We start from the raw sequence: 15675 nt of genomic DNA on the forward strand, positions 1-15675 counted from the left end.
TGATTATGATAAAAGCTGTTTTCCTACGAGGAAATTTGCTAATAGTACAGAGGGTCCTGGACCTGGGTCTTACCACAATGATTATGATAACAGATGTTTCTCTACAAGGAAATTCGCTAATAGTACAGAGGGTCCTGGACCTGGGTCTTACCACAATGATTATGATAACAGATGTTTCTCTACAAGGAAATTCGCTAATAGTACAGAGGGTCTTGGACCTAGGTCTTACCACAATGATTATGATAACAGATGTTTCTCTACAAGGAAATTCGCTAATAGTACAGAGGGTCTTGGACCTAGGTCTTACCACAATGATTATGATAAAAGCTGTTTCCCTCCAAGTAAATTCGCTAATCGACAGAGGGTCCTGGACCTGGGTCTTACCACAATGATTATGATAACAGCTGTTTCCCTACAAGGAAATTCGCTAATCGACAGAGGGTCCTGGACCTAGGTCTTACCACAATGATTATGATAACAGCTGTTTCCCTACAAGGAAATTTGGTAATCGTACAGAGGGTCCTGGACCTGGTTCTTACCACAATGATTATGATAACAGATGTTTCTCTACAAGGAAATTCGCTAATAGTACAGAGGGTCTTGGACCTAGGTCTTACAATGATTATGAAAAAAGCTGTTTCCCTCCAAGTAAATTCGCTAATCGACAGAGGGTCCTGGACCTGGGTCTTACCACAATGATTATGATAACAGATGTTTCTCTACAAGGAAATTCGCTAATAGTACAGAGGGTCTTGGACCTAGGTCTTACCACAATGATTATGATAAAAGCTGTTTCCCTCCAAGTAAATTCGCTAATCGACAGAGGGTCCTGGACCTGGGTCTTACCACAATGATTATGATAACAGATGTTTCTCTACAAGGAAATTCGCTAATAGTACAGAGGGTCTTGGACCTAGGTCTTACCACAATGATTATGATAACAGATGTTTCTCTACAAGGAAATTCGCTAATAGTACAGAGGGTCTTGGACCTAGGTCTTACCACAATGATTATGATAAAAGCTGTTTCCCTCCAAGTAAATTCGCTAATCGACAGAGGGTCCTGGACCTGGGTCTTACCACAATGATTATGATAACAGATGTTTCTCTACAAGGAAATTCGCTAATAGTACAGAGGGTCTTGGACCTAGGTCTTACCACAATGATTATGATAAAAGCTGTTTCCCTCCAAGTAAATTCGCTAATCGACAGAGGGTCCTGGACCTGGGTCTTACCACAATGATTATGATAACAGCTGTTTCCCTACAAGGAAATTTGCTAATCGTACGGAGGGTCCAGGACCTACGTCTTTCCAATAATACAGAATCTCCCTTACAGTAGGGTGTGGAAATAGGTCTAACCTTGGTTTTCATGACAAAAACTACTATCCTTTAGGGAAATTCACTACCATATAACCCCTAATATCCGGCCTCGGAATCACCTGTCCTCGGTTTATCCGGTCGCTTCTCGGAATCAATACCAACATTATTTTCCACGGTTGTAAACGTAGTCTCCATGATTTGAGCGTTCACACGGTTTATCTGTTTCCTGTTCATTTACATTTTTAACGAGTTCACTACTCAAGTTGAGATTTAGATTCCCAAAATAGGCTTAAACACTTCTTTCAACCAATCACAAGTTGTTTAGATACAAATTATCGTGTTAACAGGTTGGTTTATCCGGCCAGGAGCTCGGTTCTACGTAGGGGGATATAAGGGGTTTTACTGTAAAAGTTAAGTCGACTTAGACCTAAATTTTACCATACAGACTACACTAGTTCCCTCTATAAATATTAGATTATATAACCCAAATTCACCAATTCAAGCCAAATGCTTACTAATGATTTATTAGTAAACACTAAATTTAGAGATAACTAGAGCGTAAAATCACTCTACAATGTTAACAGTTTTGTTGCAATCAAGTTTTTATAAGTCTGCACTTCGCACACGCCCAGACAGTCAGGGTGTCTGTTCTAGTTTGATAAGTTGCAACATTTCTGCCAGCTTTTGGCACGTGATCATGTTTTGATAGTATAGCTTATTTTGATACTTTTTATGCCTGACATGTGACCCAAAAGATAAACTAAACATTTAGTAGATACATTTCTAGATTTTAACTATGCCTGTTTCAAATATGACTTTCAATGAGTTTTAGCAAAAGCTGCTACATTGGTAAAAAGGATGGTAATTTTGGGTAAATTAATTATAGTTTGAAAACAATTTTCTAGAGCACGCTTTGTTTTTCTGTATACATGCAATTGTAAATTGTTAGCAATGTTACCAAAGTGTGACATTTTGTTAAGGCCGGTCCACACGCAAGGATTTCTCGTACAATATAACTGCGCAGGTAAAACGTTGCAGTCAAGTCGTTGCGTTTGGATAGTAAAACTGTGCATTTTTGAGAACTGTGCGGACGGAGAGATAAAGCTATTTTAGGAGAGCATACTTTTGACGTTTTAAGACAAGTCGTTCAACACTGTCATTCGTTTAAACACCATCTTCACGCTTAAACTCCAGTCTCCAGTGTTGTCTTCACGTGCTGTCAGAGCTATAAGTTTTTTTTTTACGATGGCAGATCTTCGCCAATGTTCTTGTGAGTTTGTTGTCGAATTCATCGAACTGTACCAACAGGAAGGTTGTGTTGTATTCCTTGTTTATGGAAGGTAGTGAAGAAGAATCAGGCTTAAAATCTTATTGAAAAATACAACGCAGTAAATTCAAACGTGAACAGAGAAACGATTATAAAAATGTTTGTCTTTTTAGTAGCCAACGTTTTGACCATAGTGAGCGTCGTCGTCGCTCAGACTTATTTCTTTGCTTTCTTGCAACACACACTGCAAAAATTTACCACGGTAACACATCTTCCATGATATTACGTGCACATACCCTGAAAGTTATCACAAAATTACATAAACAATTAATGCTGAAACCTGTACTGTGTGGACACATTTTTTTCACGACTTGACTGCAATGTTTTACCTGCGCTGGTAAAACATACGCGAAATCCTTGCGTCTGGACTGGCCTTTACACATCTTTAACTAGTGTGATAGTAAGTAGTTAATTTATAAAAACGATTGACAAACTACATGACTTACCTTTTTAATGTGATTATTTGTAGGAGTCAACACTCCATTATGGAAAAACGCCAGCCCTTTTTTGATGAGGTACTGAAACAAAAAGTAAACATAATGTATTTGATACCTCTAATTGACAACATTCACAATCTATTGACTTTTCAACTACAGTATACCCGTTCATAAAATTTATGCGGCTCAAGGGGGAATTCCCCTACTGCATTTTTTACTTAATTTAAATGGCGCAGCTGTTTAATATTTTTCCTACAGTCACCCGACAAAGTTGGCTTCCTCGTACTGTTTATAGTACAGAAAGCTGCTAATTGCTGCATATTTATACTTTGCCGTACGGTTTATACTTTGCCGCACATCAGGATTCCAACGAAACAACACAAAACAGCGTGGTTCTATTATGCACGTAATCCGTGTACGCTTGGAAATAGGTTGGCAACACTTAAAGATAATAGTACTATGAGCAGCTGATTGACTATTATAACTACGATTTAACCTGTCATTTCGTGTTTATAATTTCGGTATATCTGAACTTTCTGGACTTTTCTTTAAAACGTTTTTAAAACATTCCTACGATCTTAATAAACAAGAAAATACCTTTAAAGCATTTTTTTAGGCGTGGAAACCACTTCAAATTACAAAAACATACGGAACTATATTCTCAAAACGCGGAGCACATTTCTTGCCGAGGAAAAATAGCGGAGTGATACGGATCACGGGTACTACTTTCTCTAGGGCACCTATTTGTGTTGCCAGCTGAACCTCAAACGTGTTGTATAGTGTTTGAAAGACTAATTATTTATATGCTTTATAGTGACTGTAGGAAAAATATAATGTGTAACACGAGTGAAAAAGGCCTTTGCTGCACTCGAGATCATTCCGCACGAGCCATTGCTCTCGTGTGCAGCAAATACACAAATAACTATTGGTAAACCTCAGCTGTTGAGTTATTATAGTTATATATAGGAAACACATTTTGTTGTGTGGTGTAAATTGTAATTGTCTTCCTAAGGTGAAGTCTTTTTATAAGACAGCCAAAGGCGAAAAGCGATAAAGATTAATGTGACAGAGAAATGATCTTGGCAAAGTCAAAGACCACAGATCAATCAGACTGACTGTGACCTGATAAATCAGTGACCCTTGACTGACTGAACTGATTGGCCACAATCAGTTCACTAGATTAGAGCTTAGCTTATAATAGATGATCACAATCGTAAACTGATCAAGTCAATTATTAGAATCACTCAGAGATGATATGATCAGCGCAACCTTCAACGATTGTTTGCATACAAATGAATTGCTTTAATGATTGTTTATACACAGGATTGCTTTGAAGATAGTTTGTATCAATAGCAATTCAATTATCAATAATCAATTATTTAAGATGGGGACGCCACTATGTGCGTGTTTTAACCCAAATATGAGTGAAGGATGAGTGTAGGATGAGTGGTGCGATCTTGTAGTCTTGTTAGTAACGAAGGCCGACATGTTCCTTAGACACAGCTGTTAATTAATAGCCCATACAGCTTATGGCAACTAAGGGACCTACAGTTTAGAGTGGAAGCGGAACCACATTTTGGTCTAATTATCAGGATAGTACTGCGGATAGTCAAGTACTCACTCGTGCGGACGTTAATCCACACCAGGGAGCATCACATCCACAGTGCATGCCTATAAATATCCACAATTCAATGATTTTTGTGGACAAATGAATAATTAATAATACTGATTAACAATGATAACAGTGATAAATTGCCACAAGAGATCAGAAACCTCGAAATTCAACAATTTAAATTGAAACTGTCAAACTGGTTTATAAGCAAAGCTTTTTATTCTCTTGATGAATTTTGTTCATACAAATTTTAATTTGATCTGTTATGAGCTTTAATTTAGTGATGCTTTGGTGAGTAGTTGTAGTTGATTTATTGTTAATTTTCGTAGTTTATATCAATTTATTGCTGAATGTTAATTATTTCTTTGTTATGTTTTACTCTGTTATATCTGTTAGTCTGACAAGTACATTGTACTATTTCTTTTTATACTGCATATTACTGTATTTCTTATGTTCTTTGACGTTGTCTATAGCAATGTAATGTTGAAATACCCCCGCCGCAGCAAACCTGCAGACTAAGCGAATTTCCATTTGCCTGATTGGATTTACACTAAAATGTCTCCTTAAAAATATCACATTTATTCCCTATTTAAATCAAATCAGTTTAACACATACATAGGTTTGCTGCAACAGGGAGGGTTAAAGTGTTTTTTTACGTAAAATGTTAATAGTTAGTAAGAAATAAAAACATTTTACAAATTTGGGCAAAATATGTTAATAAATAAGCAAACTACAACAGTTCACTTATCCTCCATAAGAATAACATGGGAATTTTAAGTTTACAATGTTTTTGAATTTTCTCTGTAACCATTAGGCGCATTATAATGCTTCAATATACTAAATTATTTGTTTTTTTAAGCTCTACAAAATAGTTTGGAAAGAAATTGCAAAAATTTCAGTTTTTTGGGTCAAAAATGGGAAAAACCCATTTTTACCCCATAAAAGCCCCCATAAACCCCCGTTCCCATGGTCCGATCATGCTGGTTCGCGAACTCGTTCGAATAAACGTAGGTTTACACGTTTGTACCAAATTTCATCAAAATCGGATCATTTTTGCTCGAGTTATCGCGCTAACGGCCACATATATATATAAATATATATATATATATAAATATATATATATATAAATATATATATATATAAATATATATATATATAAATATATATATATATAAATATATATAAATATATATATATAAATATATATATATATAAATATATATATATATATATGAATTTGAACGGATGCTATTTTTGGCCTCTAGGGACCTCAAAACGAAAAAAAAATCGGTCCCGGGTCCAGGTCTTACCATGAGTACTACGGTAATAGCTTATTCCCTATATGGGAAATTCGCTAAAATGACAATAAATGGATTCTGATTCTGATTGTTATCTACTAAACCATGTCCATGATATAGTAGACAAATAGTCAACTTGATTAAATTTAATTTTCTGATTGCCAAGTGCTATTTGAGAGAAAATAGGGGTAAAATATTTTGTTCATAATGTTTGCTAAGAGTCCAGGAACAAAATTGATCAATGGTGCCTTTTTTTAAGATTTTTTTTTTACACTTTTTATTATATTTTGCACCCTTAGTACTGTGGTTTCACTATATAGTTATAATAATTATTTTTAGTTACTAATAATTTAACTTATTTATTAAAAATGATAGTATCCCTCAACATAATATCAATTATATGTATACTAGTTTCTTCTATGCATCAATAAAATATAAAAAAAACTTTGGAAAATGTGTTTGTGGGATAAATAACAGGACTTTTTGAATAACACATAATATTATGAGTTCTCTTAAAATTGTTTCAGATCTGAGGTATACAACATTTCTCAAATAGATAGATACCGCCAACAAATTAGGATAAAACTTAAGGTAAAGATGAATGAAGGATGGGTTTGTGAGCCTTATCAACAAAATCATGATTGTTTAGGGCCAGTTTTAAATCACCAAATGGAGGTTTACACTTTGCCTAATATACACAGTAGCTGAAGTTTGTAGTATGTAAATCAGTACTGTAATTTGTTTGTTTTAAATTCTTGTTTTAAAGCTCAATTATACTTTTGTGATAGAAATGAATGGGACAAATCAAACAAACTTTTAATTGGAAACGGTTTAATATGTGTAAACAAGTTTAAATCTATGCACCATTGTTAGTGGTGCATATGTTACGAGCATATCACAGCTGTACAACTTGGCCTTGTTTAAACTAATCTGTTTCACGGGAGCTTTGACTACATTCCATCCTCATGCTAAAGTTGTCGCCAGTTTTTTAATCAAATCCGTTGTAGCACAGCCACCTCTAATACATGTATTAGAGGTGGCTGTGGTTGTAGTTGATGTGAGCCACCGACAGATTGCGCTGATCTAAATTACTAATTTCTGTAGAATAACGATGCTTTTACCAAGTCAAACAGATGAAACGACTTGTTATGAGCTATAGCATAGACTAAAGTCACTCCCTTACTCAGAGAGTATATTTAATCTATGGCTATAGTAACTGTTATGACCCATCAACTATGTCAGCAATTATATATAAAGTAGAAAACAGAATTTTTTCCAACTTTAACATTGGAATAGCATATTAATAGTTATTCGTGTAACTCGTGTGCAAAGTGGCACTTTGCTGCACATGAGAGAAATGTTTACGCACAAGCCACAGGCGAGTGTGGAAAGTTTCTGGAGTGCAGCAAAGGCACTTAACACTCGCGTTACACATTATATTTTTCCTCCAGTTAATAAAGCATATAAATAGTCTTTCAAACACTATACATCATGTTTAAATCCAAGCGTTAAACAAAATGGGAAACGCTGAACCAGCTGATCGTAGTTGTATCTTTAAGTGTTACCAACTTATTTTCAAGCGTACACATTACGTGCCTAATAAAAGCACACTGTTTTGTGTTGTTTGGTTTGAATACTGGAGTGCGGCAAAAAAAAATGAGTGTGGCCACTTTGTCAGGTAACTGTAGGAAAAAATACATTTTCTATATATATTACTTTAAAATAAGAACAAACCAATTTTATAATGTGATAACCTATATATAACTATAATTTTTAAAGATGCCTAAGAGCCAAATGTTTCATAAAGTCTTAGAAATTTCATCCCTATAGTAAAGTTGTCACAAATTTTGGAATCAAAATGGATGTTGTTAAATTGAGCTATCAGCAGAGTTTTCCTATTTAAACTACTGATTTCTGTAGAATATGCCACTTTTTAATCAAGTCATCGTAAACTAAAGTACATTTAGAGCCACATCTACTATCTTGTAGCGTATTAATTATATAGATTGTAGCTTCGCTATATTGGTAGGGCTATGCGAGACAAGCTCATTTAACTATGTTCCTTTTCAATGAAATATTGGGTACAGCTAGTCTTTACAGATGGGATGTCTACTTCAGTATCTAAACTTAATGAGACAATGTTTAAAGAAGTGAAAAAGGAGTAACTACATTCACTAACTAATCAAGAACTCAACTATTCAGAAACACCGACCCAGAAGTCAAGAATTGAAACATGGCAATAACAGATTTTTAAGGAAAGTGGACAGCATGACGTGTACATTCTTTGTCATCTCAAGGTTTGCTGGCTGTCAGTTTGACCAGTACCAGCTGGTCAGCTGATCAGCTGTTCAGGTGACCCTGGTGATAGTCACTGTACAACCTTGAGATCAGATAAACATCACTGATAACAAGTTACTTTAAGGGATGTTTGTGAAATAACAGTCCAGTTTGTAACAGCATGTTTACAAATCAATAATAGAAACAGTTTGACAATGTTTTTTTTTTAGCAAATTTCCCATGTAGAGATTAAGGTATTCCTGTAGGTCTCATGGTAATACCAGAACAGGACCACGATTATTTTTTTGTTTTTATGTCCCCAGAGGCACAGAAAACATACTACTACAACCGCGTGTTTAAAAAAGTGTTAAGTACTCGGAAAGAGCTTTGCCTGTCAATTCGTAGGCAGCGCCACCAGCATTGCTATACTGGTGGCGATACCTACGAATTGAGAGGCAAAGCTCTCTCCAAGTACTCCTAGTACTTGGAGTGGAGTGTAGAGGGAGGGAAATATCACTAATGGTGGATTTAATTGTTGAAAAACATTTAATACAAAATTGACAGGCAAAGCTCTCTCCAAGTACTTAACACTTCTCGCGGTCAGCATTCTGGGTTGTAGTAGTATGTTTTCTGTGCCAGAGGCCAAAAACACCATCTGTTCAAATTCATATACAGGGTGAATAAAGTCAAGACCCCCCCTCTAATATTTTTCCAAGTAAATATACAGAGATATCCTTTTGGTGGTCGAGCAATCTTAGCAGGAAGTTTCATTTTATCATTTTGAAATTTTTGAGTGTCCCCCAAAAAGGGGGGATTTGGGGGGCAACTCAAATATTTTAATGTAAACCCCCTTCAAGTGACACCTCATTTTGAAGTGTTTACAAAAACACTTCAAAAGGTGTCACTTGATAGGGGTTTCTATTGAAACATTTTTAGTTGTCCCCCGAATCCCCCCTTCTGGGGGGACACTCAAAAATTTCAAAATGATAAAAAGAAACTTCCTGCTAAGATTGCTCGACCACCAAAAGGATATCTCTGTATATTTACTTGGAAAAATATTAGAGGGGGGGGTCTTGACTTTTTATTCACCCTGTAGGTACTGGGTGTTCAAAAAGTCTGGCAAGACATTAATATTTTTCTTATTTATTAACGCAGAACAATAAAACTCTAGAATTACGTTCTCAATGCAGTTACTGACTTTTTGGTAATTTTAACCAAATTTTTTTCTTTGGTAGGGACGTCCTGTGGAGGAAGTTTCAAAATTCTTAAATGTAAGCATAGTTTGAATTATAGCTCATTTTGAAGGTCTTTATTATAGATGCACATTACCCCAAACCAGACTGAAAAAGGACAATTCGTTTGGAAATAGCAGCCTCTCAAAGTTTGTTAAAGGCGGTGACACACTATCGATCTTTTCCCCGATCAAGACCCCGAACCGAGCAGGGAGAAGGGAGAAGGGAGATAAATATCAGCAAAATTTTACTCCGAACATTTCCCCGAACATGACCAAGACCAGACGAATTCTACCGAGCGCGGCAAAAGGAAGTTTGGAGAGAGATAGAGAGTGTGTGCGAGTGAGAGCGCGGAGGTTTCTATAACAACAAGTTTCTATAACATACAAATTATTGTTAAAAGTCGCATTTTGAAAACTTGTCGCAAAAATAAAATATTCTAGAAAGGATGCTTAGTTATATCTATTGATTTCTATTGGTTTTATTCATTGAAATAACGTTACAGAATGATCATTTTAATTGCCTTTAATAATATTAATGTTTATATTATTTTTGAAAGAATTTAAGTCAACATCAATTACTTAATTCAACCTTAATATTATTGATATAATTGATTTAACGGGTTCTACACTTTCAACCTTGACCAAACAAACCACAAACATTACATCTTAAATGGTTATAATATATAATGGCAACATATTACCCAACATTTATTTATTTTACCAATTAAAGAGTTTAATTGCCATATTAAATCAGAACTATCAATGCTAGCGCAGGCGGCCGCTCGGTGCGGCGCTCGCGACGATGTACGGGGCAAAAATGTACCGTGACACACTATCGTACATCGGACCGTACATCGGACCGATCTTTTCTTTGATCTTTCGCCAAAAAACCCGCTTTCAGAGCGCTCGTCTCCCTGCTCGGCCTGATGTCTTGTTCGGCGTCTTGATCGGTGTACGGACCCGTGACACACTATCGAACATCCTCCCTTCGACCTCCCTTCTCCCTGCTCGGTTCGGGGTCTTGTTCGGGGAAAAGATCGATAGTGTGTCACCGTCTTAACTTTTACGTAGCGGAGATTAAGAGACATAAGTGAATACTCAACCGTTTTGGTTATGATAGTGTTTTTAACAGCTGGAGTGTAGAGGGAGGAAATATCACTAATGGTGGATTTAATTGTTGAAAAACATTTAATACAAAAAAATGTAAGCCGTTGACAAATTTTTATAATATCCGGTATATATGTCCGCTGCCACATAAACTCAAGTAAAAATGATCCGATTTTAATGAAATTTACTGTAATCCTACGCTTATTAAAACATATTATCATCCCTGTTGCAGCAAACCTAGTACTCGTTTAACCTAATGTTATTGAAATATGGAGTAAATCTGACATGTTTAAGAAAATATTTCAATTGAAATCCAATGACGATGGAAATTAGTCTGCAGGTTTGTTGCGGCAGGGGTATTTAGATGAACTAACTGTGATTTGTGACATAATTTTACCTAAGGCCTGACATACATAAGGCCTGAAAAAGCTATAGCAGTGGCGGATCTAGAACAGCCACATGGGGGGGGGGGGGGTTCGGGAGTAAACTAAAAATTTGTGTAAACTAAGTCTCCAAAATGGCAGTTTTATACCATTTCTTTGCCCGAAGTTAGTGTGACAAATCATTTTACGCAATTTGTAAGCACTAATGTATTACAACCAGTATAAAATATTTGTATATGTATGCCCGAGGGCGCCACTGGATTATAGGCATATCAAAATTTTAAAAACCATTTTTCTGATATCACAAGCTACTTTTACTTCCAGTAGGCAACAATGACAGTGAACAGTGAAACAATATCAATGTGCTAATGAAACAGTGCTAAACTGAAACTCTTCCTTGGTTAAGGTCAATTGACAAGTCTGCAAGTCAAGAGTTCACTTAAGCCAATCGAGGCTAAAATTAGACACAAATTAAAACACCCACAGTACCAGCAGCTTCCTCCAATCATTTAAATCTTAATAGATTCCATTAGAGTGCTCGCCTTCTAATTCTAGTTAGATGAATTTTATTTTATGTGTGTTTTTACGCCAGTGGCATTTTTTACGTTTTGCAAGGGAACGGTCCAAACCCTGGTCTTGTTACTATTTAGCGTCGATAGTTTTGAGCAATTAAATGACCAAATTTTTGTCAAGGTTTAAAACTGGACCTAGTTGACATTGGGTGTTCGCTCTATTAATTGGTACAGGATGAATAGTGATTTAGTTGAGTTGTTAGAGACTTAAACAAACAGGAACACAGCATACATTTTGAATAAACGGTATTTACACGGCTGCCATTCTTGACTTGGTTGTTCATTTGAGTTCCTTTAATTCTATGTGCATATCAACATATGCTTACATTCAAGTTTCTTCTGACTCCTAATGGGCCACCCCTGAGGAGTTAATATACTGTGAATATCCAAGTAAATATCAATTTTTTGTAAACACCCTGGTATTTATGATTATGCAATTAAACATGTAGTGATGTGGGCTGGGTGGGTGTACCTAGTGCGTCTAGGGTTTTATAACTGGTATTTACTCAAAGTTTGAAATACTTGGGTAATTTACATCTCTAATTACAATTCAAACTAAGGTTTTTGCTTCAAGAACACCAAAATAACAAATATAATGGTTACAGATCTTAGTACAGTAGTGTTCAGCTACCTACTACAGGTATAAGCGCTCCTAAACACCAATACATGGCCAGTCACAAAGAATCTGCTGGCTCATTTATATTATTGTTCCACAATGACTTGCGAATGCCCAAAACTTATCCGACTACTAATTCACCCATTCACTCGCTCGGCTCTAAGAGGATAAAAGATTCAATCTACACAGCTACATCCTTTAGCCACACCTAGCGGCTTCTGCGTCATTCAATACAACAATGGGATTTGCAATACTGCGGCTTACAAAACATTGGGAAACTTTAAGTTAATGAAGTATTGTATACTCGATTGAAACACTTGAAGAAATATAAGAAATCACAAATGGTTAAGATTCTTTTCTTTGATATGCCTCAGAAAGTATTTAGCCGAGCAGAGTAATTGTAGTTAAAATACCCTCATCACAGCAAACCTGCAGACTAAGTGAATTTGAAAGTGGTCAAAACCCTTTAAAGTTTTTTTGGATTATCTGACATTTCTTAGTGTAAAATATATTACCGATTTAAATAACACTATGGGCCTTCAGCAGCATTGCTGCTCTTCACCATTCCCTATGCTGTGCACCATTCCAAAACTCTCCTTTAAGTAGTCGCAGTCTTCCCCAGATACAATACATTTCACACTGCATTACCATTCTAACCCAAAAACAGAACACTATAATCGATAAACAAACAAATACGCAATGTTTGAATCAGCTGTTATATTTAAAACAGCTTAGGCCTATAGAAACACAGTAGCAGTACTTTCGTTCCATTAGAAAATGACTGGATCTCTGACGGCTTGTGGGGGCAGAGCAGGAGAAATTTTTGACACTCCTGATATTTTTCCCACCATCCCTGGACCTTAAGATTTAAAATAAATCCTCAACAGCATAGCTCAAGATCCTTTTACCTAGCTCAAGATATTTCTTGGGGACCGATTTGCTTACGGAATTAGATATATAGATTAGCTTTAACGAGTACTTGGGTTTTCTGTTATAGGGAAGGAAAAGAGTATTTTGTGGCGTAATGTTAGTATGTACTATAGTATGAAATACATAGGCCTACATTTGCCAAATTTTATCAAAATATCCATAAACAAGCAAACTACAAATGTTTAGATTTTTTCCATAAGACATGGGAAAATTAAAAGATCAGACTTTTTGGAACTTTTCCATAACCTTTGATTGTACAAGACCTTTGATTGTAATTTAGATATGCCAAATTATTTGTTTTTTAAGTGCTACACAATTTAGAGTATAAATTGAGAGTACAAATTTGGAATGAAAACAATTGTTTTTAGGAGGTGTTGTAGGAAGTCTAGATCGGATAAGATGTGGAAATTTCCAAGACGGAGCATGGGTGTACCAGAACAGCTAATATAAATATAATATGCTAATATGATAGATACCAGTAGATTGATCTTATCAATAGGATGAAAAAAGCCAAACTCTCGCCTCAGGTTCTAGAATGGGTTTCAACAAGAAAAAGAGAGATTGAACTAAGGCACAGTTGGTACAATGGTGTAGCAGAGCGGGAACGCTTGGGAACAGCATTCCCACCCTGCTTTATAGAAACAACCCATATGTGATGTGGAAAGCGAAAAGGGACCTCTTGTCGGCGATGCAAAATTTTCAGTACGGCCGATATAAGTAATTAAGGTCGAAAATATCAAAATTTCATATTTTTCTCAGACCGTGCAGAGGCTAACAAAATGATTTATTTCAACCTTTTACATCTTCAATTCGATATTTTAACCGATACTGTCCTGTTCTATGTTAAATAGAACAGGACAGTATCGGTTAAAATATCAAATTGAAGATGTAAAAGGTTGAAATAAATCATTTTGTTAGCCTCTGCACGGTCTGAGAAAAATATTCATTTTATAAACAGACTTTAATCCAAAAAATGAATAGTCCTGCATTCTAGTGGAAATTTAGATAACACTACAACAAAGTTCAGTTTACGGAGAACAAAATATCTCACAAATTTTGCGGTCCCAACAAGAGGTACCTTTTTTGATCTTATGGAGAAATAAAATAGGGCCGACAAGAGGTCCCTTTTCTGAAATGTGATTTTTACGACACGCTGCGATAAAACAATTATTTAAACGAAAACTACTGTGAGGTAAGATACAAATTGGTATTGCCTCCAAAGAGAAGATTATAAGCTTTCTTTTGGTACGAAAATCGTTTCTTAAATACAAAAAAAACTAGTGTTTTTATGCGTATTTGAAATTTTCAAAATAGTTTTTCTGAAAATTACCCTTTTCTATAACAAAATGTCAAAGTCCTATAACTTAAACTAAAAAAATCGTAGATGCATGGGACTTGCACCAAGTGATTCGGAATTTAATAAGGAATTCAAATATATATATAAAACTCAACGTCTAAAATTCCCGACAAAAGGTCCCTATTCGCTTCGCACATAAAATATATTGATGGACAAACCGTATTTTCCTACAACAGGTGAGTGTTCCCACACCGGGAAATGTACGACTACATCACTGTCTAAAAATACAAGAGGCGACTGTTTAATTTTGGAAATTGGACATAGAGAAATGTAAGGAAATAGATCAGCTATTGATGATTGTAAAAGTAAAAAGTGCCTTTAGCTTAAGTAAATACCCCCGCCGCAGCAAATACTCTTGACTAAGCAAATTTCCTTTGCCTGAATCAATTTTCACAAATATTTTTAAATAACATTAAATAATGAGTTAAAAGAAAAATAGAGAGTTAAAAGAATTATATGGTGAACCAGATATTGTGGGAATAGTTAAGAGTAGGAGGTTGAGATGGATGGGCCATATGAACCGTAGAAGTGAGAGAGATGGTAAAGATGGTACTCAGAGGTATACCAGAAGAAAGGAGACCATTAGGTAGACCAAGAATGCGATGGGTTGATGAGGTGACGAAGGACTTGAGAGGAATGGGAGCAGAATTGGAGCTGGCAGAGGATAGAAGAGCTTGGAGGCACATGGTTGGCGAGGCCAAAAACCACCTAGGTTTCCAAAGGCCAAAGGAGTAAGTAAGTAAATAATGAGTACCTACCTCTAAGTTCGCTGCTACAGTGAGAGTATAAAGTGTTTTAAATTCAATATAAATAGCTCAGTATAAAATAAATAAATTTGCCAAGTTTGATCAAAATATATAAACTAATATTAAAATGGATGTATATTAAAATATCCATAAACAAGCGAACTACAATAATTTACTTATTCCCTATGAAAATAACATAAGAACTTTAAATTTACAATTTTATAGATTTTCTCCATAGTCAATAAATGTAGCCTACAAACACACTTCAAGATACTAATTATTTGTCTTTTCTTTACACCATTAATCTCTTAATGGTGTAATGAAAAATTGAAAAAATTTATGTTTTGAGAGCTAAAAATAAGAAAACCCCATTTTCACCCGTAACCCCATTCCCATGGTCCGATCATGCTGGTTCGCGAACATTAACTTAGACGTTTGTACCAAATTTCACCAAAATC

At 35.6% G+C, this 15675-nt stretch overlaps 1 protein-coding gene across 3 annotated transcripts in view; it reads right to left on the minus strand.

Moving 5' to 3' along the window:
• Positions 1-15675, minus strand: part of LOC128991379 (inositol-trisphosphate 3-kinase homolog) — a 194008-nt gene that overhangs the window by 160908 nt on the left and 17425 nt on the right. For all 3 annotated transcript variants that reach the window (XM_054414197.1, XM_054414188.1, XM_054414207.1), the window contains exon 2: positions 3095-3166. In XM_054414197.1, the coding sequence (XP_054270172.1) occupies positions 3095-3166 (72 nt within the window). The remainder of the gene's footprint in view (positions 1-3094; positions 3167-15675) is intronic.

The sequence above is a fragment of the Macrosteles quadrilineatus genome, unplaced genomic scaffold (genome assembly GCF_028750875.1).
Source record: "Macrosteles quadrilineatus isolate MER2022 unplaced genomic scaffold, UCM_ALF_1.0 Scaffold_1__1_contigs__length_201487025, whole genome shotgun sequence".
Lineage (NCBI taxonomy): Eukaryota > Metazoa > Arthropoda > Insecta > Hemiptera > Cicadellidae > Macrosteles > Macrosteles quadrilineatus.